At 40.8% G+C, this 27,924-nt stretch overlaps 1 protein-coding gene across 1 annotated transcript in view; it reads left to right on the top strand.

Moving 5' to 3' along the window:
• The window catches only part of SATB2 (SATB homeobox 2), a 156,292-nt gene extending 130,911 nt beyond the window's left edge, over positions 1–25,381 (top strand). The window contains exon 10 of the mRNA XM_077830025.1: positions 24,926–25,381. Coding sequence (XP_077686151.1) covers positions 24,926–25,381 — 456 coding nt within the window. The remainder of the gene's footprint in view (positions 1–24,925) is intronic.
• Positions 25,382–27,924: the final 2,543 nt, after the last annotated feature.

The following is a 27,924-nucleotide window of genomic DNA, read 5'->3' as shown; positions in this document are numbered from 1 at the left end:
CCTCTACAGTTCAGGGATTGAATGCCAGTGATCACTAGTGGTTGATTTCTGCTCTGCAGTATCAATTTAAATCCAATGGATTGTGTTACTCCAGCTCTACAGCGGAGTAACTGAGAGGAGAATTTGGCTCTTGATAGTTTAAAAGGATTATTGCCACAGTTAGATGCATTAGCTCCTTTGGGGGCGGCTGCAGCAATCCCTGACCATCAAGGAGACAATTGACATTTCTATTCTGCATGCTATTAGTGTGTAACTTTGTTTTATTCCTCCTTTTCTCTCTTCCATTGGATTCTCCCTGACACCTACATATTAAGGCATTTAATGGAGTGCTTTCCTATTCCTTGAGTGAACTGTTCAAGGGTGAAATTTACTGCAGAAGAAATTTTCACTAAGACGCTTGATGTAGAAGGAAGCATTTTTATACCAAAGATCCAATAAACCCTAGGCCCTATGGAGCCTTGCAGTATGGCTGCATTCTTTGGCAGCATGGAGTTCATTTGGGGGCTAAGGAAAAGGCCAGGAAGACTATAACCACATAGATCTACTGGATAAATTACATGCATAGTGACCATTTTTGTGACTGGTCACTACAATTATCAGGGCCATGTAGTGGCTGCCTAGGTGTTCTGCTTGCCATGCCTCTGGGTTGAGGGGGATTATTCCTCCAGCCCCATCTTTCACTTAGATCCCATAAGCCTTTGAAACCATGGGTCCTAGGCTAATCTCTGCCCTATAGAAGCACACACAGCTACCCTTCCATAACATTCAAGCTAACAAGTGACTAGAGAAGCTTGCCTGTGCTGAAATTTGGGGGTTCACTACTGGGACACAGTAATTCATGCTTCTCTCCTTTCTGCCCTCCCCCAAGGTGACCATTCCAGAGAGCAACCGTCTTGCCTGGTGCTTTAATATAGGGCTAATTCACTGTTAATTGCTGGGGCAGAGAAACCTGACTCAGTTGGGAGAATGATGAATCAAGCTGTTGTCTCTAGGGTGTCAGGATGGATAAGCTAGTTCTCTAGAGTAATGAGCCACTGCTGCAGCAAAGCACCTGCTATTCAAAGAGCAAGGCAACCTTGCATTTCATTTTTTGTATAAGCTGTCAGACAGATCTGCTCAAGCTCATAGATACATATTGATTTAAGTGTAGTCAAACATTGACTTTAAAGAAGAAACAGGAATGTATGTCACATGCTTCCTGATACACTGCTACTTTTGTCAAATTATTTTGTCTAAGGATATCTTTTTTCTTCTCCAGGAGCTTTGATTTAGACAAATCTGGCAATTTATAATATTTCAGATCATACATCTTGGGGGAATGTTAGTAAATAAAACAAGGTATAGTGGAAAGCTGTCCTTCAGGAAGGTCTTTTTGTATTGGTCTGTTGTTTGGAGCACTGAAAACAACACCGTGTCTTTTTAAAGACCCAAGAAAAATGCATCACAAAAATAAAGGAGATCATTTTACCATTTTGTGGGAGATGCCACAGGACAAATGCTTTAGAAATTACAATTGAATATAAAACATCAGAACATCAGTCACCTGTAAAAATGGGTCAAGGCAGGGGAGGTGGCAATCCATGAAACCCTAATCTCGTAGTCTCTTTATAGAAGTAATAAAGAAGGGAATGAGCTCCACAATAATGCAACTTTATGAAATAACGGATTTTAAATGGCACTAACACTAGAATGCACAGGTCAATCAATACATACGATATGCAGATTAGAAGAAAAAGAGGTAACCCGATGTAAAATTCCTCCATTTTAAAAATAATACTAATTAGTAACTCTTAGCTAACAGTAGGTAGGAGGAAAACCATGGCAATATTGTTCCTTCAAGGAAAAGAGCATGCAGAGTATGCTGCACAGTGATCTGCACACTCATTTTGTCCACAAATGGATCTGGGAAGGGCAGCAGTCTTCACATACTTTACAACTTAGACAAAAGCCACTTTCCCATCCCAAACTATCTTTTTGTGCGTCTTGTGCTTATGAATTTCCCCAGACATTTTGTGTCGCACTCCAGTTCTACTCCACTCTTCTGCATGATCATACCCTCTTGTTCCCATGTTCACTTCAGCCTCTTCCTACATCATAGCTCCCCAAAACATACCAGAAAAGTCACCCTCTAATCCCTGTCAGTCCTTGCTCAAAATGGGAATGAGGCCCGGCAGATAAAACCGGGTCTAGAAGCCTGGGTGTACGAAGGCAGGTTGTACTGTATCTGCAGTGTAGCTGTATTTGAACCAGTCTCAGAAAGCTTAGAACCTTCATTTGAGCTGGCACATTTATGTTGAGTACTTGGTGTATTTATGTGCTGTTTGACCTTGAGCTATGGGGAAAAATATGTGTCAAACCTTACTCTGTTTCCAAACCCGACAGATTATCTAACCACTGAATGTTACCTGGAGTTGTGTGCGTGTGTGTATGTGTGTCTGCATGCGCTGTCTTCCATTTCTGTATCGCCTTTCAACCTAAAAAATTTTAAAATACTTTGAAAAATGCCTAACTATATGGTAAATAAAGACAAGTTTGTATTACTGCGGTGTAAAAATGATACAGTTAAAACAGAAAAAGTCAGCCCATTAGCATTTGCAAATGCTAGTATATCTTAATAGGTTTGTTTCTCCCCTGGCAGTTGGGGAGGAATAGGGTTTTCTCCATTCTGTAGCATCCCCCATGTGTGTCCCCATCCACTACTGAGTTCTTCTTTGTTCCCACTGCCCCAGCGTGTGTGGTGTCTTTGAGAAATTGGTTCATTTCTTCCTCCTGGCATGAAACCAAATCCTCCATCAAAGTGAATACGGAACAAAATAACTGCGGCTTTCCCCATATCGGCAACACCCAGCTTCTTTAGAAGAGCTGCTGCTGCAGTGGGAGAGTGGAACATTGCACCATCGTCTTGGCTTCTTTCCATTCTGTCTAAGTGCCATGTTGTGGGGAGAGGGAGTTGGCCATGTATCCCCCAGACTGTACCCTCTGTGTGCAGTAACTCCCTTGGGATCCACCTCAGCAGCATGGAAGTTTCAAAAATATTCTGGCAGAAAGCCAGTGAGGTTTGGACTCAAGTTTTCCAGAGACTGGCTGCTGCCCGTTCTGCACAACGGCCCCTTGTGGCAGGAGGCCAGCAGTGCAGCAAAAATCCTTGGTCCTGCAACACCCAAATCTATGTTTTTGGGCACCTGGGCATGTAAAACTGTTTGCCCTGAAAACGGGGTAACTGCTTTAGACGTTTTGGCCTTGTGGATGTGGAAAGCGACACGTGTGTGTGTGTGTGTGTGTGTGTCAACTTGGAGTCCTCAGAGCGGTACTGTTGTTCTTATGCAGCTCTGTTACTCAACTCTTCAGGAATTACAACCTCCCTACTTAGAAAAGAATTGTGGCTGTGCACTGTGGTTTTACATCCTAATGAATGTTTGACCACTTCACCTTTTGATGAGCACCATTAGAACATTTTTCTGACAGTCTACAGTAGCTCAGAAACATTGCCCCAGTGAGGCTTGCATGCATTTTGACAAAGCCAACAAGCAACACATAACAGACAATGAGACCCTTATATTAGACTCTGAGGTATCCGATAGAATTTCCTATGATTGATAGTTATTACAATTGCAGTGGAAAGCCACTGAGTTTTTACTGTTCTAGCCAAACCTACCTACTGTGCCTTCTCAGCTGTTTCTGTTTAGTGTGGATATCTAATGTGGCTGAAAAGTGCTGCTGATTTTTATTAAGTTGAAGTCTGCAGCTCCCCTTATAATGACAGTAAAAGCACACTTGCAATTAAAGGGAAACTGCCTTAGTTCTGAAATTAATTTATTTTATTTAACCCTAGAAAGGAGAGAGCAACAAGGCTGGATAGTTTTGTCATTTCTGAGGTGGCAAGTTCAGTCTCTTCAAAGTGATCTCTCTAGAAGCAGTACTCACCTATTCATATGACCATGTACCTTTAGATTTCTAATTGATCGACTTAAATTGTAAAACTGGCTCTATGACAGCTGGTGGGCTGGGAGTTTTCAGTCAGATGCACATCAGTGTAGGAGAACTGGTGCCAGAGTAGGTGAATTGAGGTGGCACTTGTAAGCAGGGGAAGAAGCTGGAAGGTCAATATTAGCATTTTATATCACCTGGTCTTCATGGTTATGCTGCTAAACAATATACAGGATACAAGCATAATAAGCACCATTAAAATCTGTTTGTAGCTTAATTTAATACTCAGAGAGACAAGAGATTGACAGCATTGGTCCGAATGGCATGTTCCCTGAAAACTGCTCTGCTCAGTTCATGTCTGTGCTACACTGCACCATCTCAGACATAGCTCACTCCCCGCCCCGCCCCCCCATGCAACTTGGCCAATATGCTTCCACCTGAACTACCTTTAACCTGCTGTTTCCTAGTCCCAGGGCGCCCATGAACTCAGATGGTCACTTTATTCTGAATGATGCAGTAGTTGGAGGATGTGTGAACATGGCCACAAGCGTGACCATTAAGTTCACTCTTAACTTGTGAACTTTCAAAGCAGGACAAGACACAGGTGTGAGGGTGAAGAGCTGTTGGACCTGCTGCCCCCCTTAAACTCATAAAATTCTAGTAGTAGTTCAAAAAAATCTCTCTTTTTCATTTCATATTAGTGTTCCCTAAGTGGTCTCTCTTATCCTCTCCCAGAAGTTATAAAATAGCTGGCTTTACAGCCAGGCAGATCTGTGTGGTGGACACTTCTAGGACACTGGCCTTATTAACCTGAGCTTTCAAGTGGGGACCCCTCTTGAGAGTAAGGCCCCCTTTGCCAATCCCAGTGCAGCTGGCCTCTTCTGCAATGTAAAGATATGCAAATTAGTATGGGCAGGGAAATTATAGACATTAGGGAAGAGAAAAAAAGGACACCCATCACATTTCCTCTTATGAAACAGATTCCATTTGACTGAGGCAGGTCCATATTGAACTTCATCAGCCAGCTGCTGGTTAGCAGAATTTCTGAAGTGTGGTCTGATGTCTGGCTGCCCTGCCCTCTGGTAACAACTGCAGCTTTGCCCCAGCCTCTTCCTCTTGCAGCCACAGAAACCTCACTCTTGTTTGAGTATCTGTCTAAGGTATCCAGTATCTGAGCATCTCACAGTATTAATCCTCACAGCACCCCTGTGACGTAGGGAAGTGCTATTATGCCAGTTTTGCAGATGGGGAACTGAGGCACGGAGAGATGGTCAAGATCACATAGGAAGTCTGTGATGCAGCAGGGACTTAAACCTAGGTTTCCAGAGCCCCATGCCAGTGCTCTAACACTGGGCTATTCTTCCTCTCCATTGATTAAGGCTCCAACTTCCTGGATAGTGGCTCATACACAAATATGCACACATTGCAGGGGGAGACTTTTTGCTGATGTATACAATATGTTTGTATAGCTTGTTTTTGTATATGTACATATCAAAACTGGAACTGTTTTTGTACATACACAATTCTTACATAGAATATGTAGACATACAGTAGCACATATTTTTTTTCGTACATTCATCTACATTTACAGTATTTCCAAGAATATTCCAAAATATCTTAGCACAGACGGGAGAGTGAAGCTGCCTGCTAGATCCCTAGCTGTAGAACAACAAAGGCTACGTTATAAACCCAGATCAAACACATGACTTTAATAAAAGACTTTAAAAATAATTAGTTAATTTATTTAGAAAGCTGAAAGTCTCCATTTCTGATCATTCTTATCGTCCTGAAAGGAAGTAGGTGCCCAACTTCTGCCTCTTTTCAAACGCTTTCCCCCCCTTCCTCATGTTTTGAATTATAAGCTTGTGTGTGTATATATAAATGTGGCCTCTCTCTCTCTCTCTCTCTCTGTGAGAGTGTGTGTGTGTGTAGAAATATTATGTAGCCTGTGTGTGTAGATATGTGTATATATATAAATATAATGTGGCCTACATTTTTGAAAGTAACTATCGATATGGAGTTCCTCAGTTTTGGGGTTTTGAGACACCTCCTGACTTTCAGGACAAGCTGAACACCCACCTTCCAATAAAAACCCAAACCTCTACAAGGTATCTCAGGTTGGGTACCCAAAAATGTGAGTGTCCAAAATCACTTGCCATTTCTGGGAAAAGAGAAACAAAACACACACACAGTTTCACTCATTTGGCAAGAAAGATGTGGAAAATCTTCACATTTGTTTGGGTTTCATAGACATAGTTAAGACCAAAAGACAGCCCCCAGTTTCCAATAGTTTATTGTGAATAACCCCAGGACGGTATCTTTGATAATTACCTTTGTACCAACATGGTAGAAAATCATGTTAACACCCATTGGGGTTTCTGGTTGTGTCTGTCTCTGTTTTCTGCATTGGGTCTCTGCTTTTTCTTGTGTGTCTGCTTAATTAAGCCGTGCCCATATTATGTGTTTTTCCTGAATCCAGAGTATAAGGGGCTAGTAGGAGGAGACAGAACTCCTTCATCCATGCCCCAAATTTCATCCACACTGTGGGGCATTCTGCAGAAGTAGTCTGAAATGGCACTAACTTAACTAGGTGATATAGCCACACAGCTGTCATTGATTTTATTGGGAGTTGGGTGGCTAAATCTCCTAGTTTGGTTTGGAAATTTCAACCTTCCTGACCTTGCTTCAAATGTAGAAAAATATGGCAGCCTGGTTGCCTTCATGCTTTCAGGAAAACCTGGTACCTATTTGCTACAGTTTTTCACTTTTAGATATTCAATATATTACAAAAATCCACTTTGTCAATATAACGGAAATATGGCTGTAAAAGGGTATGAATTAGTTACTCTACTTCCTTTGCATTATGAGATACTACAGTTAGAAGAACTGTGAATCTATCCAGTTGTATAAGAAAGAAGCTGACATGCTCAAATTCCAAGATTTAATGCATCCCTTAAAAGATGTGTATGGACAGCCCTTCACTAGTTAAGTGCTAAGTTATTATTACTATTTATTATTTACTTCCTCGCCTATTTTCCTCATACTGAAGAAGCAGGAAATATTTTTGTTTCATTTTGGAAGTGAAATAAATGTTTTCCCTGTGGCATTTGAAATTTTAATAATCCATAATAAATAAAATCATATCTAATAACATAACTGGTTTCACTTGGCACTGCGATCTTCTAGATGCATTGCAACTGTGGAAACATAAATAGTTACAGCCTTCGAAAGCCCAGTTCCTATTTGCTAAATATACTTGGCTTGCTTTAAATTCCTTTGTGTGCAGTCATTAATACAATCCTCTTTGACAGCATTTAATTAAAGTGCTTTTCTCTATTAAATTCATTAAAACTTTTTTTTACATACAACTGTTTCCCAGACACTGAATGTTAAGGACCTGTAGGCCTCTCTTTAAATAACTTCTGTCTCCTCATTGTAAATTGTTAATTAAATTGAACTTCGACTGTTTAAGATGGCTGGGAAAGGAAAGCCAGATTTCAGGATATGGTCCCGATCATGTCTGTGACTTTTTTTTAATACATTTTTTCTGTGTAGGTATAGACTGTATATCATATTGTTTATGAACATTGCTGTACATTTAAGCTGGAGCAAAATAAAGAAATAACCTAAAGAACTAATTTTCATTCCAGTTTTAAAATTTGCATATTTTTAGTACAGTTCCTTAGCCCGAGAGCATTTGCATGGGGGAGAGGGGAGGAGAAGGGAGGGAGTAGTTCAGTATTAATAGATTATTGACAGTTTAATGTCTTGGCACCTAGACAGCCCATAAGGTATAATAAACAGGAAGCTGTCTGATGTGAGAGCAGTCAATAGCATATTCAATCAGAACCTTTCAGTTAATTGCCGGTTGACCTCAGAGATTTCCTGTAGGAAGTACTGTCTTTACCTTAGAACTAGAAGAACCAATATGGTTTTCAGATTTTAATCTCGTGATCCTTTTTTGTACATTGGCTTGGACAATGGTTTTTTGCATTGCTCCAATATGGAGCATTGGAACTATACTAATAATTTTCTTTCTCCTGAAGCTTTTTGAACAATGTTTTGCACGCTTAGGACCCTTTTGAGTACGCTCTTCTGTAGCCCGGTATTGCAGATGTGAGAAATGTTCTGTTACTACAAGATTGGTCATTAAGGGGCTTAGGGCTAGATGCTGCATTCCTCACTCAGGCAAAACTCCCATTGACTTCAGTGGAAACATTTCATGAGTTAATAAGGAGTAAGGACTACAGAATTGGACCTTTCATTTAGTTGATAAGCAAGGTAAAGTAGCCGTCTGGGATCAAGAGAGTTAAAGAAAACAGAGTCTAACCAGGGTCGGATTTCTTCAAAGCACATTACATAAATTAGGCATTGTTCTGGTACCTCTGTATATGGGCATATTAAAAATAATTGGCCTGCCTTTCCTAGGTGCTAAGCACCACAGCTCCCAATGATTTCATTAAAACGTCACTCAGCACCTCTCAAAATCATACCCCATGTGTTTTACAGGTAAGCATTGAAGACTGATTTGTGTGCTGGTCTTTACAAGTGCAAAACGGGTCTTGGTTTATATTTAGTTTCTCTAATTTCTGTACTTAGCTTCTCTAATTTTTTTCGACTGTGTATCTTGATAAGATCTAGATAAGCTACAAAGGCAGGCAGGCAGGAAGCAAGCCACAAGGGCATTTTCTGACCCTGACGAACTGTAAACCATCTGCTCATTTGGGGAGGAAGGCTGCGTGGAAAACTCAGTTGGAAGCTCTGCAGTGGTTTTTTCTCCAACTCTCGACTTCCGAAGTGTGTGCGTTCCTCGTGTGAGATCGCATGTAAGTGAACGGCTGCAGTCCTGGTTTGAGGTAAACTGGTTTGGGTCTCTTCAGGACAATGACTGCTCTAGTCTCCCCTGGAAGCTTTTCTATCAGGGCCAGGTTAATTTACATTTCATTCAATCAAGAGACTTTTTTTGTCTCTAGATCTTGCTTTGATTATGTCTTTAGCCACTTATGCACTTCAAGCTTTTCCTTTGCTGAGAGGAGTACTATTGTTTTTAAACTATAACTTTCCCTTGGTTTTGATTCATTCCTTTGGCTGGCTTCTTTGCCCATTTGCTTAGCGAAAAGCTCTTGATGCCACTCTAGAGGCCGGATTCTGTTCTCACACTGGCTTTACACTAGTGAAACACCACTGACTTAAGAGGAGTTACTCCTGATTTACCCTGGTGTAAGTGAGATCAGAATTAGGACCTATATCTCTCGATAGCAGGGCTTTCTTGGGTGCTGTCTATAAATGCCTGGGTTGCTTAAAGCAGAACAAGTTTGTAAATTTCCTGGTTTCAGGCTTATAGGAGGGGTAAGGGAGAATGACGGAAGAAGATGGGCCCCTTTCCTGGAGTGTTGGAACTGATTATAGTAGTTTTGATTTATGCTCGAACTGATTTTGGTGGGCGAGGGAACAAAATCATGGTGAAATGCCACAGAGCCAGTGTACAGGTTGCAATGTACACGCTTTGCCCTTGGGCAAGTAACAGCAACATATATGCATTTAACTCTGAGAAGCAGCTGATCTGAAGATGTTTTAAGTAACTTCCTAGTTTCATCAGTACTTCTAAGCGAACTGATTATCAGTGCTGCATGGACTGAAGGATTCCCACATGGAAGACGTATATATTAAGTTCCTTTTATAAACGACATTACTTCTTATTCTTTTGGGTCAGTTCTTCCATTTGTGCAGGCACACAGCCCTTATGCATGTCAACAGGAGTTATAGGGGTAGCACAGTGGAAGACTAGATCCTCTTGCCATAAACTTCCATTTCTTGGTGGTACAAAATGATGTAAATAAAAGATCTTGCAATTATAGTGCAAATCTAAGGCTCCTCTTACAGGGATCTCTGCAAACCTCCTTTAAGCCTCACCGTATCCCTGTAATGTAGGTAAGATCACATGTAGTAAGTAAACTGGGGCACAGAATGGTCAGTTGTCTTCTCCAAACGAGTCAGTGACAGATCTGAACTAGAACTCAGAGGTCACGACTCCCAGTCGCTTGTTCAAACCATTAGTAATTTCTTAGATTATGAGGCCAGAAGGGAGCATTGTGATAATCTAGTCTGGCCTGCTGCATGACACAAGCCTTCCCTGAATTAATTCCTGTTTGAAGGAATTAGTAGCTCCATTGTATAGGTTGGGAACAGAAGCCCACAGAAAAGTGACGTGCCCAGGGAAGTCTGTGGGAGATCTGGGAATTGAACCCAAATGTCATGAGTCCCAGTTCAGTGCTTTAACCACAAGACTGTTGTCGTTGTACTTACATGCCTTTGAATACTTTACCTGCCTTTGCATCAGCCATCCACATCTATACTGAATTGTTTCAATTTTTTAATCAAAAAGAATGAAGTGCATTTTATTTTTCAATTGCATTTGTGCCTAATTTTCTGAACAGAAAACATCTGTACTGCCAGTATCGCACAAGTGCAAACAATGTAGGAAACATTTCCTTACAGCTTGCAATTTACAACATCCGTCATCTACTATAGGAAAACTAGTACTGGTCATAATTAGTGTCCAGTGAAAAATGGCAATTGAAACAAGACTAGCAAAATCAGATAATCGTCCAGTGTTTTCAAAACTTCCACACCTTTTCAAGAGTGAAACACAAAGACAATGGATCTTTGTTATAATTCCCAAAAATCTACTGTCTTCTGTCTCATAGTCCCTGGAGAACTCAGCACTTTGATCATTTGACTTTATTTACCCAATTTTAAGCTAAGGGTATAATAAAGCGTATTATGCCAGTTGTGTGTGTGGTAATGCTGGCTATTTTGCCTTTTACCATGGCAGTTAATTATAATGTGGTGTTTAAGACTGGCGTTCTAAAAAAGGAATATTTATACTTTTATGTGTTTGATTCACACAGTATAGTTTGCTCAAGTCCTGTTATTAAGTGCATTGGTGGTTACGTCTAGAAAGCAAAAACATGCTGAATAGTGTTTTATCAGCACAAATCTACTATTTTCACTAACCATAACAGGCAGGTTTTTCTGACTTCTGAGTGTAAAAATTAACAGAACAGTTGGGTATTCTTGGAACCCCAAATAGCCATGGGTGAGGACTAAAACAGTTTGATGGGACAAATAATTACCCGCCGGAATAAAATGTCTAATCCAAACATATCCTCCCTTTAAATAATTCAAAACCCTCTTCTTAATCTAAGTAACTGGAAAACTGCATGATTATAGTGGCGCCATTTGTGCCACCATAGTTATGGGGTTTATAACTTGACCTTAAACTTTGCTCTCGGCTGGAATTTGGCAGGAAAGTTCTCCCGCAGGCTAATGGCAAATCCTTTATGATGTTTAGGATAAAGAAGAAAATGCATGGAGTGGTAACTTCTTGAGATACAGAACGTACCAAAAATATGTCAAAAGTTTAGATCCATTTTTGGATGACTTTGACTGAAAAAGTGGCTCTGTTATTCAATATGATGGTTTTGCCAGCTTTCAATTAGGGATGGGCGAATTGCTTTGGATAAAATAAGAACCAACCCAAGTCTTTGCCAAAAACTTGAACCGCACCCTAACCAAATTCAGATGGAAGGACTCTAAGTACAGTAGTGCCCCAAAATGCCATCGCCCACCTCCAGCTAGGCAGGAAACATTGATCCTTCCTCTTGAAGGAGGTTCTGGCTCCAGCAATCCAAGCATTTCTCACCTTCAGACTTGACTATTGCAGCTCCCTCTCTCTGTGCTTGAGGGTGGGTCGCTACAGCTTATACAGAATGCAGCAGCTTGCCTCTTGAGTAGTAAAACATCCCAGAACCACTCGACTCATGTTTTGCATTCTCTAGTGACTTCCTGTTAGCTTCTGGAGCCAGCTCAAAGCCTTCGTCTAGAACTGTTATGGCCATCAATGAGATGGTGTCTGGATGCCTCTGAGGCAGCCTCTTCATTTGACACCTTCACTTGCATTAGTTGGTGGTCAGTAGTGCCCAGAATGCAGCCCCCAAGAGCCAGAGATGGGCCATTCTCAGCGAAGGGTCCTTTATTGTGTAAGTCCTGCTGTACCAGAGATCAGAAGGAACCCAAGCCTGACATTAGTGGCAATTTAGATGCTGTGATGATGGGCACCCCAAGGATACCTGAGATGGAGAGAAGAGAGCAGTGTTGCTCCCCTCCTGCAATTGCTTCTCGGTTCTTCTCTCCACTTTACGTGTAGGCTGTTCTCACAGTATCTGCAATCTAACCTGAAGCAGGAAATGCCAGAAATCTTGATAGAAAGCTGTCACCTCAGAGGTTTCGAGGCCAAGTTCTCAGACTCAAGAGGCTTAGGTATTTAGAGTGTTCATCTGTTGGGCTAGTCACTCCAGCTGGTGGCAAATGACCAGGTGTATCTCCATGTGCCACTGCACTTTGAGGATGACTCATTACCGGTGGCTGAGTAAGGCAGTGTTTTTGTCTTTAAATCCCTTCACAAGTTACAACAGGGAAAGGGCTACCTTCGCTGCACCAGGGAGCCATCAGAGCCCTGCTGGCTCAGACACGTGCAGAGAACAAAGCGCATCCACAAGCTGCAGTGGCCATACTGCATCCCCTGCCTCTGCCACCCACTTTTTGGGCTGATTCCTTCACCCTCTTTCGAATGAGAGATTGTAGCCAACCTGTGCTACAACCCACATCCATAATCAGGCCTTTCTGCCATCAGAGACCCTGCAGCCTGGTTTTCACCAGCAGAAGCTGGAGTGAATCTGGCCTGTTTTCCACATAGTACGTATCCACATAGTAGGTATGTGACGGCTCCACCTATTGGGTAAACAATGTTGTTTATAAAATTCTCGTAGTGCAGCTAGATATTGGAGAGGAGTGTATTCTCTTTCACGTAAAACTACGATACAATAAACCTAAGGATCTGGCTTAAACCAGAAAGAGTTGGGAAGTTCAGAGCTAATCCAGGGATCATCAGCTTGAGCTCATTTATGTTCGACTATAAAATCAGCTAGTTCCCATGCACTGCACAGCAATGAAAGTTTTCTCTGTGTTTTTGTGTGAAGAGCTTAGTCAGTGTTACAGAGGAAAAGTCACCCTTTCCAGACACCCATGAATTACTTAGCGTGTTCAGGGTTGTAATTTTTTAAAACATTATACTGGCAAAATAGTAACTCTTGTGCAGCCACGTGCTGTCTATTAACCTAGATCAGGAAGGGGAAATAAGCCACGCATTATTGGAAAATAAGGTCATGATTGTGGTAAAGTAATGGCAGAAATTTTTCTCTTTTTTAAGACTGATTTGTAAACATTCTTCAAACAACTGTGAAGACAGTAATTCTATGTTTTAAAAAAATTCCCATGCCCAGATGTTTTTTATAGTAACCATAGACCTGTCCAAATGTTATCTGGTCATCCCCAGTTGTCACTGTGAGTCATATCACACATGTAGCCTCTTAGCAGCACAGTGTAATCAGGCTGTAATTTATATTTTATCTCCAGTGATGATAGCTTTTAAAAATGTTTTGTGGTGTATTTGCTCTTTGATGCATGCTAAGCCCCTGTTAGCATTAATGGGAGCAATGTGTGCTAGGAGGGGAGAGTACACCTTTCTTTTTTTTTTAAGTCAACGAGATTAATTGAATTTTACTAACACTTTACACTTATCACTTCTGATGTGATGGCAAATGCAGTACACTACTGAACTTTTTTCCAACTCATAGTTTTTTAAGGAGGATGGAACAGTTCACTCCTTTGTCTCCCTTATCTATAAATGCAATTAAAGTTTGTTGCTGCTCTAATAAAAAAAAAATTAAGAATACCACAACAGTCCTTCATTTCTTGTCTTCGGGAACCTGTTGGGTGCACAATGATTGCAGGATCGATCCCTTGTTTCAGAAGCTCGGTGTTTGTTCTGTCTCTTGCCCTTTTTTTCGATCACTGTTTATTTCTTGCCCTTAAGCAACATGACTGCCATAAAGCAAAAGGAAGCATATGGAATGTATGCTGGGAAGCTGTTGAAATGAATTGCACTCAACGAGTTCCTCATTCTCATTTAGAAACTGGGCTTGTACTTGAGTTTGGGTTCCTTGCGGAGCCCATTTTTCCCTGTCCACCTAACTCAGAGAATTAATATATTGCAGATGAAAAGTGATGTGGAAGGGCTGTGTGGCCATGTTATTTATTTATTTTTCAAATTAGCTGCTGTCTCTTTGCAGCTGAAAAGAAGAATTAGGGCTGTTGGTTTAAAGATCATTTTAACCAACTAACCCATAAAGATTTATTTGGGCCCTGATAAAAGGAGTTGCATTATATATCACAAATTGTGTGATTATCTTTGGTGCTGATGTTTACTCTTGTGAAGCAATTATTAAACTGCATTTAAAAAAAAACCCACGAGAAATGCCACTAGCATTTTGGTTATAATATTAAAGGAAGCTCAGACTAAAACTAGATGAAAGTGAACATATATATCCATGTCAGACTTCCTACCATTTTGCACGCTCATATTGATTTCTTTTGACATGGTCTTCTTTTATTGAACACCACTTTTTTTTTAAAATCCCTTACCCATAATAGTACCTGCTAGGAGCAATTGTAAAAGGAAACGAAAGTATATTAAACCTGCCTGAAGTCAAAATGTAATCTAACACCTGTAGTCTGCAATTTGTCATCACTTCATAGATACTTTTTTTTTTTTAATAACAGTTTGGATTTTCCTGACTTTTGACCTTAGGATACTGTATAATCCAAGAAAAGCAACGGAACTAAACCACAGCCTTTAACACAGCTTTATGGTGTCAAGATGTAAAATAACAGACACGTGAATGAACCCAAAGAAAATACTTCATTTGGGGCTGTAACTAGGGCTGCAATATTTATCTAAATAAGTACACTTTGCAAGAGCAAAAAAAAAAAAAAAAATCTCACCCCACTACTTTAAAAGGAAAAATGAACACAGGTGCAAATTGTAACTTCTATTACAGTTTCTCATGCAGACATTCATAGAAGCCTGTAAAGTGTCTCAGCTCAGGAATTCTGTCTAATTAATGCTTTTTGCCAGTGTGACCCGACTGGAAATCCTGTTTGTGTGTAGTTTTGTTTACTGCAGTGTCTTGTTCTGGTCTATTCTTGTACAATACAATGTATTAAGCTAACTCTTTGCAGCCTGTGGGCAAGATATGTAAATACAGAGCTGTGTCTGTATACATCTGTATGTGTCTCCAATGGATTAATGTAACATAGCTAGATAGTACATCTTCCTTGGCATGACTTTTGGCTGGCTGGTTATAGTAAATGCTAGCATGCTAAGGTTAATCCAAGTCTTGGGGAGTGGGATACCCTGCTTGTGAGGTGTGAGGGTAAGTAGCCACTGACGGAGCAGCATGGGAACCCTTTGATTGCAAAGTTAAGTCTTGCAAATGGTGATTGAGTCTAATCCAAAACCCACAGAACTCAGTGGGAGTCTTTCCATTGACTTCAGTGAACTTTGGATCAGGGCCAAGGAAAGTAACTGTTCTGAAGTGGATGCTTAGTGTGTTAAGTTGTGAATTGAAAGTCCCATTAAGGACCTGGTCCTGCTCTCAGTGAAGTTGGTGACAAATCCCACTGACTTTAATGGGAGTAGGATCCGGCCCAAATGTCTGTAATGGATGCAGTATGTAACTGGTCTAAGTGTGTGTGTTCCACTGTTTTGTAAAGCTCTGGTAGTCTCTTGTATCTCTCTAGGGTTTCATGGGCCCAAGTAGACTAAAATTCCCCATAATTGGCATCGTAAGAGTTCTTGATGCAACTACAATTTTTGGTTGTCTAGGATGGTATGATAAATTCCGGGTGCGGGTTGTTTCCTGCCCCAGGGAGTGTTAGGGCTCTTGCCAACGGGGGTAGTCTTTCCTCTCAGAAAAGAGAAAGCAAGATCCAATGAATCTTTGCTATCTCTGACTTCATGTTACAGTAGCTTTATGGGAACTGATATTGCCCACGGTAAGCCATCCTCAGAGCCTCCAGCTGCTCTGAGTCACTTCTGGCAATATAATCCCTGCAGAGAGAGAGCCTGTACTTAAAAAATTTACTGTCTTCTCTTTTGGGAAGGTAATCTTATGGCATAGTGACAGGGATGGCGATGAAGACGAGGGGGGGACACCTTATAATAACTTCAATAGTTTCTGAGAGAATGTGTTAGAAGTAATGATCTCACAGACTAATTCTCTTTGCTAAGAAGGAAATAATTGAACCACATTGTAAAACAAAGAATTTGGAGTTTTGATGACACAAATCATGTAGAAATGTGGTTCCTGTTTCTAATCAGTTGTGACAGTTATATAGGCAACAAAACCTGTTTTTCACAAAGTAAGCTTTGTTAACCTTTAGCTAGCTGGCAGACATTCAATGCACAATGCAACACATACATATATTTATTCAATTGTCTTATTGGGGGGTGGGAGAGTACATGTTCCCTTAATGAGGGGCCATGTTGTCATCTTTAGCTCTAGATGGGGAGAGAGTGGGGTGGAAACGAATGTCAATGAGGTAATGAATCTAGCCAAAATTGAATTCTGTGCTGATGGAGAACTGTAGTTAAATGGAGTTTGTCCAGTTTGGTTTGTTTCTATGGGACCTACATCTGGTAGTCTTCACCTGAAGCCTGTTTTCTCATCCAAGATCATCTTAATGGAGATGGGGAACAGCTACCTGTGAAACAGAGCAGTGGCCCCTTCCCCCACCCCAATATTTTTTTGCTTTAGATTTTAAAAAGACCACAAAACCTTAGCTTATGACAAGTAATCCAGCTCACTCCTGTAATGATATACTACATTATATACTTTCCTAAACTTAATCATTCAATATCTAACTTCCTTCCCTGCAGGCATGTACCATTATATTTTACACATGGCTCCCAGCTGGTTTTCATTGTGGCCTTCAAAACATATTTCAATACTGTGCGATTTAAGACTAGTCACTCTATCTTTTTAAGTCAACTTCCATCGTATTAGCTTTTTGTACGTTTTCTGTCGGCGGTGGCTCATATATGAAAAGTGAATGTTTGTGTGTGTTTAGAGTACATGGGAATAAAGCTCTATTTCATACGGCATCTTTCGGACAACGTCCCTTCTAAAATGGCTTAGAGTGTAACGCTGCTTTTACAGCTCGAAAATTAAATCTATCGGACGGACAGAAAAGTAAGTCCTATGGGTAAGGAGTGAGATATATATCTTCAAATTAGATTTGAAAGTAGGTGGAGAAGTAGTGAGGGGCAAGGAGACAGGAAGTCAGCTCCAGAGGCCAGAAGATGCAGAGAAGGAGGCTCTCACACAAACTCACCCACCATTGGTGTGTAGGGTCAGAGGAGAGCCGTGCTAGAGGAGCAGGAGGAGAGTGGGGAAAAGAGACCTGTGAGACAAGCATGGAGCAAGTCAGTGGAGAGTTTTAGAAACAAAGGGGGCAAATTTGAACTGAATCCTTCAGTGACTAGCGGGCCGCGGAGATGTCTAAGTAATGGGGAGGAATCGTCATGCTCCTGGGACAGGGAAGAGAGGTGTGTGGGAACAGACTCTGTATAGTACAGGTGTGTCTCTTGCCACCAAGCAGATAACCAGTTTTATTCTGAAAAAATGTGTTCGCTGCATATGTCTTTCTTCTCTGTAGCCTGCCTCCACAGCTCAGCAGACACTTCATGCATATTCTTCTTTGACAGGTTACCGATTATCACTTGCTACCTGTACACGTGTGTAAACACACATGCACATACCCCATGCTTTAGCTGTAAAGAGAATCTGCAGTGATGCTTCTATTCTGTAAGTGAGCCAGAACAGCATTAACCAAAAATACAAGAGTACATAATGTGGTATGCGGAACACCTATTAACATCCATAGGAATTTTGCATGGAAGTCAGAAAAATGATGACCCTAAATTCTGGAACTGGAACTACCATAAACTATATAGTTTCCTTTGTGACGATGTAGTGTGCAGAACAGTAAATGAAATAATCAAACAGCAGAAATCGACTAGTGCATTTTATGAAGCTTGTCCAAAGGAGTTGTTTACAAAACATGAAGTTAATTCTCACTTAAATAAGAGAACTTGACCATTGGTCTGTTTCCCAGAGAAATACAAACTTCTGACTAATTCAAAATAGGTTAATAACCTATTTAATCAGGAGATACAAATAATAAACGGTTTTGTATTTGGAGGAATTGCAGAGTGTATGTATCTGTCTGTGTGTATCTGTATTTATATATGCAAATAATACCACTACAATGTGCTGTTAACACCAGTCTAAATTCAGAGTAATCCCACTGAAATCAATGGGGTTACTGTAGATTTACATTGGTGTAACTGAAAGTAGAATTAAGACTTTGTTGTTTAAGAAGATATTAATTCAGACAAAACTCAACCTTTTTCTAATATATTGTACTAATAAGCCATGGTCAGCATATTCCCTTCTGGGAAGGGTAGGAAGGTGGCTTCATCTCAGAAAGGGTTAAAAAAAATTACGCTGTATTTATCTTTCTTTTGCACAGCCCTCTCTTTGGTGATTTGATTGCTTTGAAGATGCTGTAGGCATCCCTTCGTTTTCTTCAAATTAAACCTTTTACTGCTGCTGATCCTGTACTGCTGAGTTTTTTTCATCATTATATTTGATTGGAAGTCTTGTAACATTTTTCAGATGGATCACTTCTCGTGCTGTTTATTGAATGAAAAAAAGAAAAGTCACTTCCAATTCCAACACAAACAAACTGAGTAACTCATACTCTTTCTGGATGCTTTTGTACCTACAATAGCTGATGACCAAGTTGTGATCAGCAATATTTCTTGACGCTTCTAGCATGCAGCTTTCTGAAGTTCATACTGTCAGTTTGTTGATGTAGTTAAACTTGTTGCTATTGACAGCTCTGTGTTTTAGAATGCCAAGGCACACAACTATTGGAGACTCTTCAGGAATGGTCTGTGAGAGGACATACACTGGGCCGTATCACTACTATCTAAAAATATAATGACTGAACATCTCTTAAAAACAAATCCATAGGCAAAATATAATCCCCAAAGGAGACAGGCATAACAGAAACTGCAGCTTTTTCATTTTGATTGTCTTTTTTTTTCTAACTAATGCAACTTCGCTGACACTGCATGTGTTTGTATTTACAGAAATAGAACTCTGATCCATTGACATTGACTGTGTTCATTCAATGAACACTCCTCCCTGTAGATGGGTCCTGTCAGAACTGTACCAACCTGCATTTCACCAGTGCCGACATCTGCCTTTTAACTGTGGAGGGCAGCCCTGCCGTGGCGCTGCCCTAGTGTTTTTATGCCTAATGCAATTAGGATGTTGAAGTACTGTAGTTCTCACTTTTCTGCTGGTGCTAGCATGCTACAATGGACCACATGAGCTTTCTGTTATTTGAAAGTGGTGAAGCGAGAGTGCCAGGAACATTCATTTTAATTGGTCGACGTTATTTAGGCCTTATCACTACTTTATTGCTCAGTGCATTAGAGTTCTCCATCACCAGCAGTTACTGTATTATTACAGATGTGATTTTTGCATCTTCTGGGCTGATTGTTCATATTGTTGTATGGATTTTTAATCTCTATACAGATTGTCTGTCTGTTCAAACAAACACACATATGAATGTGTGGGTAGAGTAGAACCAATCTAATTCAGCACCAGATTCTGCCTCCTTGAGTCATAGTGAGTAGCCTTAGTTGTCGAGTAGCCCAGTTGATTTCAGTGGGACAACTCATGGAGTAAAATGAGTAAAGGTAACGTAATCCTTCCCTAAATGTGAAAGTGCCTATCTCAACTCACTTTTCAGCAATAGTTTAATAGCAGCACATTGCTGTGAGGTGTCGTATTACTGAGACTGCATTACTTTTACTTTTATTAGTGTAGTCTGAAGAGTTATGATAAATAAAACATGACATTTGGCCAAAAAAAATGTGCCCACTGAAACCTTTATGAGAGTGGGTCTTTGTCTGGCTAGCCGGAAGAAAAGGGGCATTGCCCCTTAAAGGTCTCCCTTACAGCAAATGAGAAGAAGAGGAAAAGTTTACAGGGATGGGCAAGAAGTTGGGGCCAGTTTAGAAGAAGAACACTGTGTTGCCTTTCCTACTGACCGGAAGAGTGGAGTGTATTTATACCCCATGTAGCCCAGTAAAGACCCTCTTTACCTGGATCGAGCTGGCAGTAGGGTGATTATAATGTTACAACTTTCAGGGAAGGTGTGGGACCCTTAATGAATGGGGTAGGCAACCTAGTTGCAGATGATGTGAAAAAAGCTAAAGTATTCAATGCTTTTTTTGCCTCAGTCTTCACAGACAAGGTCAGCTCCTAGAATGCTGTCCTGGGCAACACAGTATGGGGAGGAGGTGAGCAGCCCTCTGTGGTGAAAGAACAGGTTAAGGACTGTTTTGAAAAGATGGACAAGTACAAGTCCATGGGTCCAGATCTAATGCATCCAAGGGTGCTGAGGGAATTGGCTGATGTGATTGCAGAGCCATTGGCCATTATCTTTGAAAACTCATGGGATCGGGGGAGGTCCCGGACAATTGAAAAAAGGAAAATATAGTGCCTATCTTTAAAAAAGGGAAGGAGGAGAACCCGGGAACTACGGACCGGTCAGCCTCACCTCAATCCCTGGAAAAATCATGGAGCAGGTCCTCAAGGAAACTGTTTGGAAGCACTTGGAGGAGAGGAAAGTGATCAGGAACAGTCAACATGGATTCACCAAGGTCAAGTCATGCCTGACCTGATTGCTTTCTATGATGAGATAACTGGCTCTGTGGATATGGGGAAAGCAGTGGATGTGATATATCTTAACTTTAGCAAAGCTTTTGATATGGCCAGCAAGTTAAAAAAGTATGGATTGGATGAATGGACTATATGGTAGATAGAATACTGGCTAGATTGTCGGGCTCAATGGGTAGTGATCAATGACTCGATGTCTAGTTGGCAGCTGGTATTAAGCGGAGTGCCCCAGGGGTCGGTCCTGGGCCTGGTTTTGTTCAACATCTTTATTAACAATCTGGATGATGGGATAGATTGCACCCTTAGCAAGTTTGTGGATGACACTAAGATGTGGGGGGAGAAGTAGGTACGCTGGCAGATAGGGATAGAGTCCAGAGTGATCTAGACAAATTGGAGGATTGGGCCAAAAGAAGTCTGATGAGGTTCAGCAAGGACAAGTGCAGAGTCCTGCACTTAGGATGGAAGAATCTCATGCACCGCTACAGGCTGGGGACCGACTGGCTAAGCAGCAGTTCTGCAGAAAAGGGCCTGGGGGTTACAGTGGACGAGAAGCTGGATATGAGTCAGCAGTGTGCCCTTGTTGCCAAGAAGGCTAATGGTATATTGGGCTGCATTAGTAGGAGCATTGCCAGCAGATCTAGAGAAGTGATTATTCCCCTCTATTCAGCACTGGTGAGGCCACATCTGGAGTGTTGCATCCAGTTTTGGGCCCCCCACTACAGAAAGGATGTGGACAAATTGGAGAGAGTCCAGTGGAGGGCAATGAAAATGATCAGGGGGCTGGGGCACATGACTTACAAGGAGAGGCTGAGGGACCTAGGCTAGTTTAGTCTGCAGAACAAAAGAGTGAGGGGGGATTTGATAGCAGCCTTCAACTACCTGAAGGGGGGGGCATTCCAAAGAGGATGGAGCTCGCTGTTCTCAGTGGTGGCAGATGACAGAACAAGAAGCAATGGTCTCAAGTTGCAGTGGGGAGGTCTAGGTTGGATATTAGGAAACACTATTTCACTAGGAGGGTGGTGAAGCACTGGAATGGGTTACCTAGGCAGGTGGTAGGATCTCCATCCCTAGGGTTTTTTAAGGCCGGGCTTGACAAAGCCCTGGCTGGGATGATTTAGTTGGTGTTGGTCCTGCTTTGAGCAGGGGGTTGGACTAGATGACCTCCTGAGGTCTCTTCCAACCCTAATCTTCTATGATTCTTCTATGTAAGCATATATTTGGCGGATGTCCAGTGCAGGTACTCAGTATGGAAGGGATACGGTTATCCGATAAAATGGATTGGAAAAGGATTTGAAGGAAATCATCCTTTATGGGAGCTGAGCAGGGGAACTTGGGGCTCCTGTGTCTTGTCAGTGGGGAGCTGACCCCACTTCCTTCTTTTGGTCCCTTTAAGGGGGACTGAGGAAGAGGGTTTAGGGCACCTACATCTTGAACAGCAGGGAGACGACCCCCTCCTTCCTGCATTGTACAATTTGTTGCCGAGTACTCCCAGATATTATACGTGAATAAAGTTGTAGCCTATTTAAACCATATCTATGGCCTCGTGTCTTTCTTCTGGCATGGATGGACAATGAATAAAGGTCACTCTGATGCAGATATCTTAATATTTGTTTTCTTGTATGCTCGATTTGGCAATCCACAATGGATCCGTCTCTTCCAGCGTTAGTTTGAATTAGCAAGGTTCTGCTCAGTGTGTGTGTATGTGCTATATCCTGGCTTTCTCAGGGAGAATAGCTACCTTTTATATACAATTCAGTCTAAGCCCTGAACAAGTTTCTATCATTTTAGTTCTTCTAAACCATTCGAATGTAGGGTTGATTTTAACGATACTGTACATGCAAGATGTTTTGAATATTTAAAGCAAAGACTTGAAGGATACTTTTCAAGTGGGGAAACAAGATTTCCTCTTATTTTGTGAAATATCAGGTCCATATTAAATTTGTTAGCTTGGTAGCTTTGAGTTCTGATCAGTATTTCCCTGCATTCTGAAGAAACCTCTGGACAAAGGCAGCCTTCAATCCTGTGGTGGTGGTTTTTTCTTTGTTTGTTTTTGTTTTGTTTTTTTTTTTTTTGCTTGCCAGTAATATCTCCTTTATGGACTTTGCTTTAAAGAAAGCATCTGTAACTCCGATATAGTTCTAACAATTCAATGGAAGTTTTACCTGAGGTAATGGCTGAGTAAAGCCCTTTCTGAGTAATTATAAATGGCTGTTAGGATTCTATAGGAATTACAGATGCTTTCTTTAAACCTACCTCCAAATAGTAGATATTATAATACTGGTGAAAACCCTTTAGAGGGTCAAAGACTGTGTTTGTCCAGAGGCTTCCTTAGAATGCAGGAAAATTAATTATTTGAACTCAAGGCTCCTAAGTTAACAAAATTAATACAGACCTAGTGTAGTGAAACCTGCTCAAAGGACACCCTTCACAAGGCAACTTCTTATCTTCAGAGACTTTTCCAAGAGTATCCCGTAGCCCAGTGGTTCTCAAGCTTTTTTTTTTTTTTTCTTCCCCACAGACTATTTGAAAATTGCTGAGGGTCTCGGCGGACCACTTCATGATCTCTCCAAATGTTGTTTGTACCATTAGCTAACTATTCTAAAGTGCTTTGGATAAAAGCGCTATATAAAAAAAACTTAATAATAATTTTAAAAAATTTTGTTCTACAAATAAAAGCACACAATTCATATTTTAATATCAGTAGTCTTACCTTTCTAATGCAATGGATGTGCCCTTTCTCCTCCGCTGTGGCAGCCCCCGAGCTGGGGCTAGGAAGGAGGGGGGTCTCTCCCTGCTACAGCAGCCACAGAGCTGGGGCTGGGAAGGAGGGCTGTCTCTCCCCAGCAGCCACAGCCCTGGAGCTGGGGAAAGTCACCTCTTTCTCTGGCCGCTGCAGCCCCTCTTCTCACCCCACTGCCCCCTCTCACTTACCCCCTATTTCTCCCAAGACCACCACCTCACCTTACACGTGCATCTTCTCCAGGGTCCAGGCACCTAATTAGCGAAGCCACGCCTGCGCGGCTCCACTAACTAGTTGGGTGGCCTTTCATTCTCTTGTGTGAGGCCGCCCAGGCATGCACCTCAGAGGGAACTATCTGCGGACCACCTGCATGGAGCTCACGGACCTCAGTTTGAGAACCTCTGCCCTAGCCATTCTGGTTACAACACTACCCCTCCTTCACTTCAAGGCCATCTCTTTTTAAGCAGCTGAAGTTTGTCTGTCCCTTGAGTGATAGGGACAAACTCCAGCTGCCTAAAAAGAGAGGCAAGTGTTTAAGACAGTGATACTCAGACCTCAGTGATTCAGGAGCCAAATTAGCAATCATCATTACTCCCAATCTCTCTCTCTCTCTCTTTGTGTGTTTGTGTGTGTGTGGTGTGTATATATATATATATATATATAAAATTCTCACAGCAAAATGACTGGCCGAGTATTATTAACCATCTGTAGTTGATAACATAATAACATAGTAAAAGCATCCTGACTGATTAATAACTTAGATTGGTTAATAATGAAATCACAGTGTTTTAATATCATGTGCTGCAAAGAGCCTCCGGAGACCCATTAAAGCGTCACTTGTGGCTCGTGAGCCTCAGTCTGAGCATCACTGGGTTAAGACAAGTTTCACTACATTTAAAAAAAGGAAAATATTGCCACATCTGTCTGAAAAATGTCATTATATAAGTCTTGGTCTAAAAGCAATTCTCATGGGTTTTGTTCCAAATCCTATTGTTTGCTATGCGGTAGCATGTAAACCAAGATCAAATCCTCTTGTGATAGGCACTGTACAAACACATACTGAGAGACAGTCTCTGTCCCAAAGACTTTACTATCTAAATAAGTGGGACAAAGAGTAAGAGGGGAAGAGGGATACAAAAGGGTGAAGTGACTTGCCCAAGGTCACACAGACCATCTGTGGTAGAGGGGAATTTAATCTGCTGGGGGTAGAACCAAGCTATCCTGAATTCCAGTCGACTCCCATGTCCACTGGGCTACAATGACCCCCAACTTAATTTCTAGCTCTGGCCATTTTACTTGGGCTTTCATATTTTGTCCTTTGGTATCTGCATTTACGGTGCAGTGCTTTGTGGAGAAGAAAGGGAATGGAGAATAAAAATTCACAAGTACGTCCGTATACTAAAGGGTAAAATAAAACCTCACCTAAATTCTGTCCATCTGCTGCATATATCAGGTGGCCTTTTTAACCAGAGGGCTGGCCACATTTTTGAATTGTGTAGAAAGTTCATTGAATATGTGTATATGTTTAATTATATAGGTCCTGCATAGACAGCAGTCCCAGCCTGCAAAGGAAAACACACCTCCAAGAGAAGAGGTCCCACCCCCACCTGCTGAGGACAGTTGTGCCAAAAAGCCAAGATCCCGCACCAAGATATCCTTGGAAGCTTTAGGCATCCTTCAAAGTTTTATCCATGATGTAGGCCTGTATCCTGACCAGGAAGCCATTCACACTCTGTCGGCTCAGCTGGATCTGCCCAAACACACGATCATCAAATTCTTCCAGAACCAACGTTACCATGTAAAACACCATGGGAAGCTAAAAGAGCATTTGGGAACAGTGGTTGATGTGGCAGAGTACAAAGATGAGGAGCTGCTGACTGAGTCGGAGGAGAATGACAGTGAAGAAGGCTCTGAGGAAATGTACAAAGTAGAACCCGAAGAGGAGAATCCTGACAAAAGCAAGGCAACTCCTTCAGAAATTGACCAGAGATAATGTGAGCCCATGATACAGAAAGCAATACATTGATCCAAGGATTTTCTGTTTATTTGTATTAATTTGTTTTTTTTTCTCTTTTTGCATTTTTTGTTGTTTATGTTGTACACGAATCATGTGCAAACTGAATGAATTCAGCATCATCCAATCAAACATCGCCTCGACACAGACACTTGAGTGTTACACTTTTACTTTTGACTGAGATAATAGTTGTAATCACATAGGATTATGCCTGTTTTAATCTTGCACTTATGAAAGGGACATCTAGCAAGTTAACAGGAAGAAAAAGACCTATGAAATCAATGAAGAAAAATTTACAGCTCTGTGTGTGTGTGTGTATGTGTGTGTGTGTGTGTGTGTGTGTATATATATATATATACAAATATATATATATATATAAAATTGCATGGGACAGAACTTTACAATCCGAAAGTATAGACTGTGAAATGAGTTCTTTAAAGATGAAACTTGTTTATGTATTAAAACCACTTCACATTGAGTTGCTTTGGCTTTTTGATAACTGCCGCCTGCTCTCAGGGTGTGGTGACTATTTTTGAATTCCTATTTATTTTCTATGTTTATCCCTGATTTTTTTTATTATTGTTATTATATGGCTTCCTATCTGGCAACTTGATGGGTAATTTTTGAGGTATGTATTTAAAGACATAAATCAACACTGCCAAAAAAAGAAAAGAGAAAATGGAAAAAAAAAAAATCAGGGCACCTTAAAAACAACTACTATGTCAAAGTACTTTAAAACACAGTGCACACTTAAAACGATATAGCACGTTCCATTATTCAGACTGCCCTTTCTGTAGTGAACAGATGAATTTTCACGGAATTCAAAATGAGTAAAACTGAAATTCAGTGCATAGAAGACTTGTCCGTTAATGAGGTCTCGATTAAAAAATAGCATTTTGAGATTTGATGTATGGAATTCATACTATGAACCACGTTTTACTGTGGAGTTTATTTACTTGTTCTCTGTTTCAGTTCTTAAAATTTATACATTTATGCCTTTTATTTGTTGTTGCTTTTAGTTTTTATTATTATTTTTTGATTCAACATAAAGTCAAGTTAGGAAACTAGAATATCAAAACCCACATGGGTAGAAAACTGTCCAGTTAAATTGATTGATAAAGGGGGTCTCCCACTCTTGGCTTCCCTTTCCCTTTCCCCTTTTATGTCTATTAAACTTGGGTGTCCTTTGTTTCATGCACATTATTTCAGTGGTACTAAGCGCTTTCAGCCACTAGTCTCACAAGCTGTAGCCCACATTCAGTGCATGGCAGCCCTGATGCGAACACATTTTTCAATCTTCCTGCAGCCTAACAGCTCTAGGTAATAAGAATGAGCGGCGATATCTGTGTGGTCACCTTCTTGTCGTAAATTGAAACATTTTCCCTGACACCTAACATAGCAATTACATTACATAAAGCAGAACTTATGCTGACTGGCTCTTCAATGGTCTGAGCACTAAAGCTGCAATCTACTATAGTTTCCAAGTGTTTTGAGGCATCTTGTCGGGAGCAACACCAGGTAGCATTACTTTTCACGTCCATGTAATGATTTTCAAGAGACGACCTCACCTTCACTACTATTGCAGCTGGACTTATTGCAGACTCCTTCTAAACTGCAGTCAGAACCATATCTGCAGGGTTTCTTTTTTGTCCGTGTTGTGCTTTTATGTAACCTTGACAAAGACCTCATGCAATATCACTTTGAAAGTTATTTTCTGTTTACTACACCAGGCATTGTAATATAACTGTTAATACTATTTATATATTTGAAAGGTATAAAAAGTAGGAGTAAAAACAAAAAACAAACCTCTGTGTTGATATTTACTCAGAACGTACAATATACAGGGAGAAGACATGTTGCAATACAAGCTAATTCTAGCTGCTCAGTAACCTCTGGAGTTTTTAAAGGGACTTTTTCAAATAATGTTTTGAAACATAACAGTATCTCTGCATTAGTTTTATGTACCTTTGCGAAATGATGGTGGTTTGCTTAATTAAACCCTTCTTGCTCCTCATTCTTTATTTCTGTAGTATGCTGCAGCTTTAATCAGAAGTTCAATGGTTGCTGTTTTATGTTCTTTGAAGAGTTACTCTCTCAAAACTGTCTTCTTTTACTGTTACTGAAATCACTCCATCTGTGTAAAAGGAAACTGATTTTTTCCCTTGCAAGGTTGTTCATCTGTTGATGGTATCAACGTTTGGTATCTTTTACACGTCAACCAAAAATTTTATTAGGTATTTTTTCAATGCTGAGTCTTGCCTTTTATTTTTAATTTCACTGCCAATTTTGCAGTGGTTCTAAGTGAATCTGTGGGCATTTTAGCCTGTGGTCTTGCCAGAACTTTGCGAATTACAATGCATATATGTCTATTTATTCAGTATCCATCATATAATATCTATTTGGAAAAAGAAACTTTTCTTGTAGTGCCTCTTAACAAAGCACAATTTTCCGCCTTTTTTGTGAAATAAAAAATAATAAAAAAAAAATCAAAAAACAAATTGTGTTTTATTGCGGTATCAACA

This window comes from Eretmochelys imbricata, chromosome 11, assembly GCF_965152235.1.
Source record: "Eretmochelys imbricata isolate rEreImb1 chromosome 11, rEreImb1.hap1, whole genome shotgun sequence".
In the NCBI taxonomy this organism is placed as follows: Eukaryota; Metazoa; Chordata; order Testudines; family Cheloniidae; genus Eretmochelys; species Eretmochelys imbricata.
This window is presented reverse-complemented; position numbering and strand designations above follow the sequence as displayed.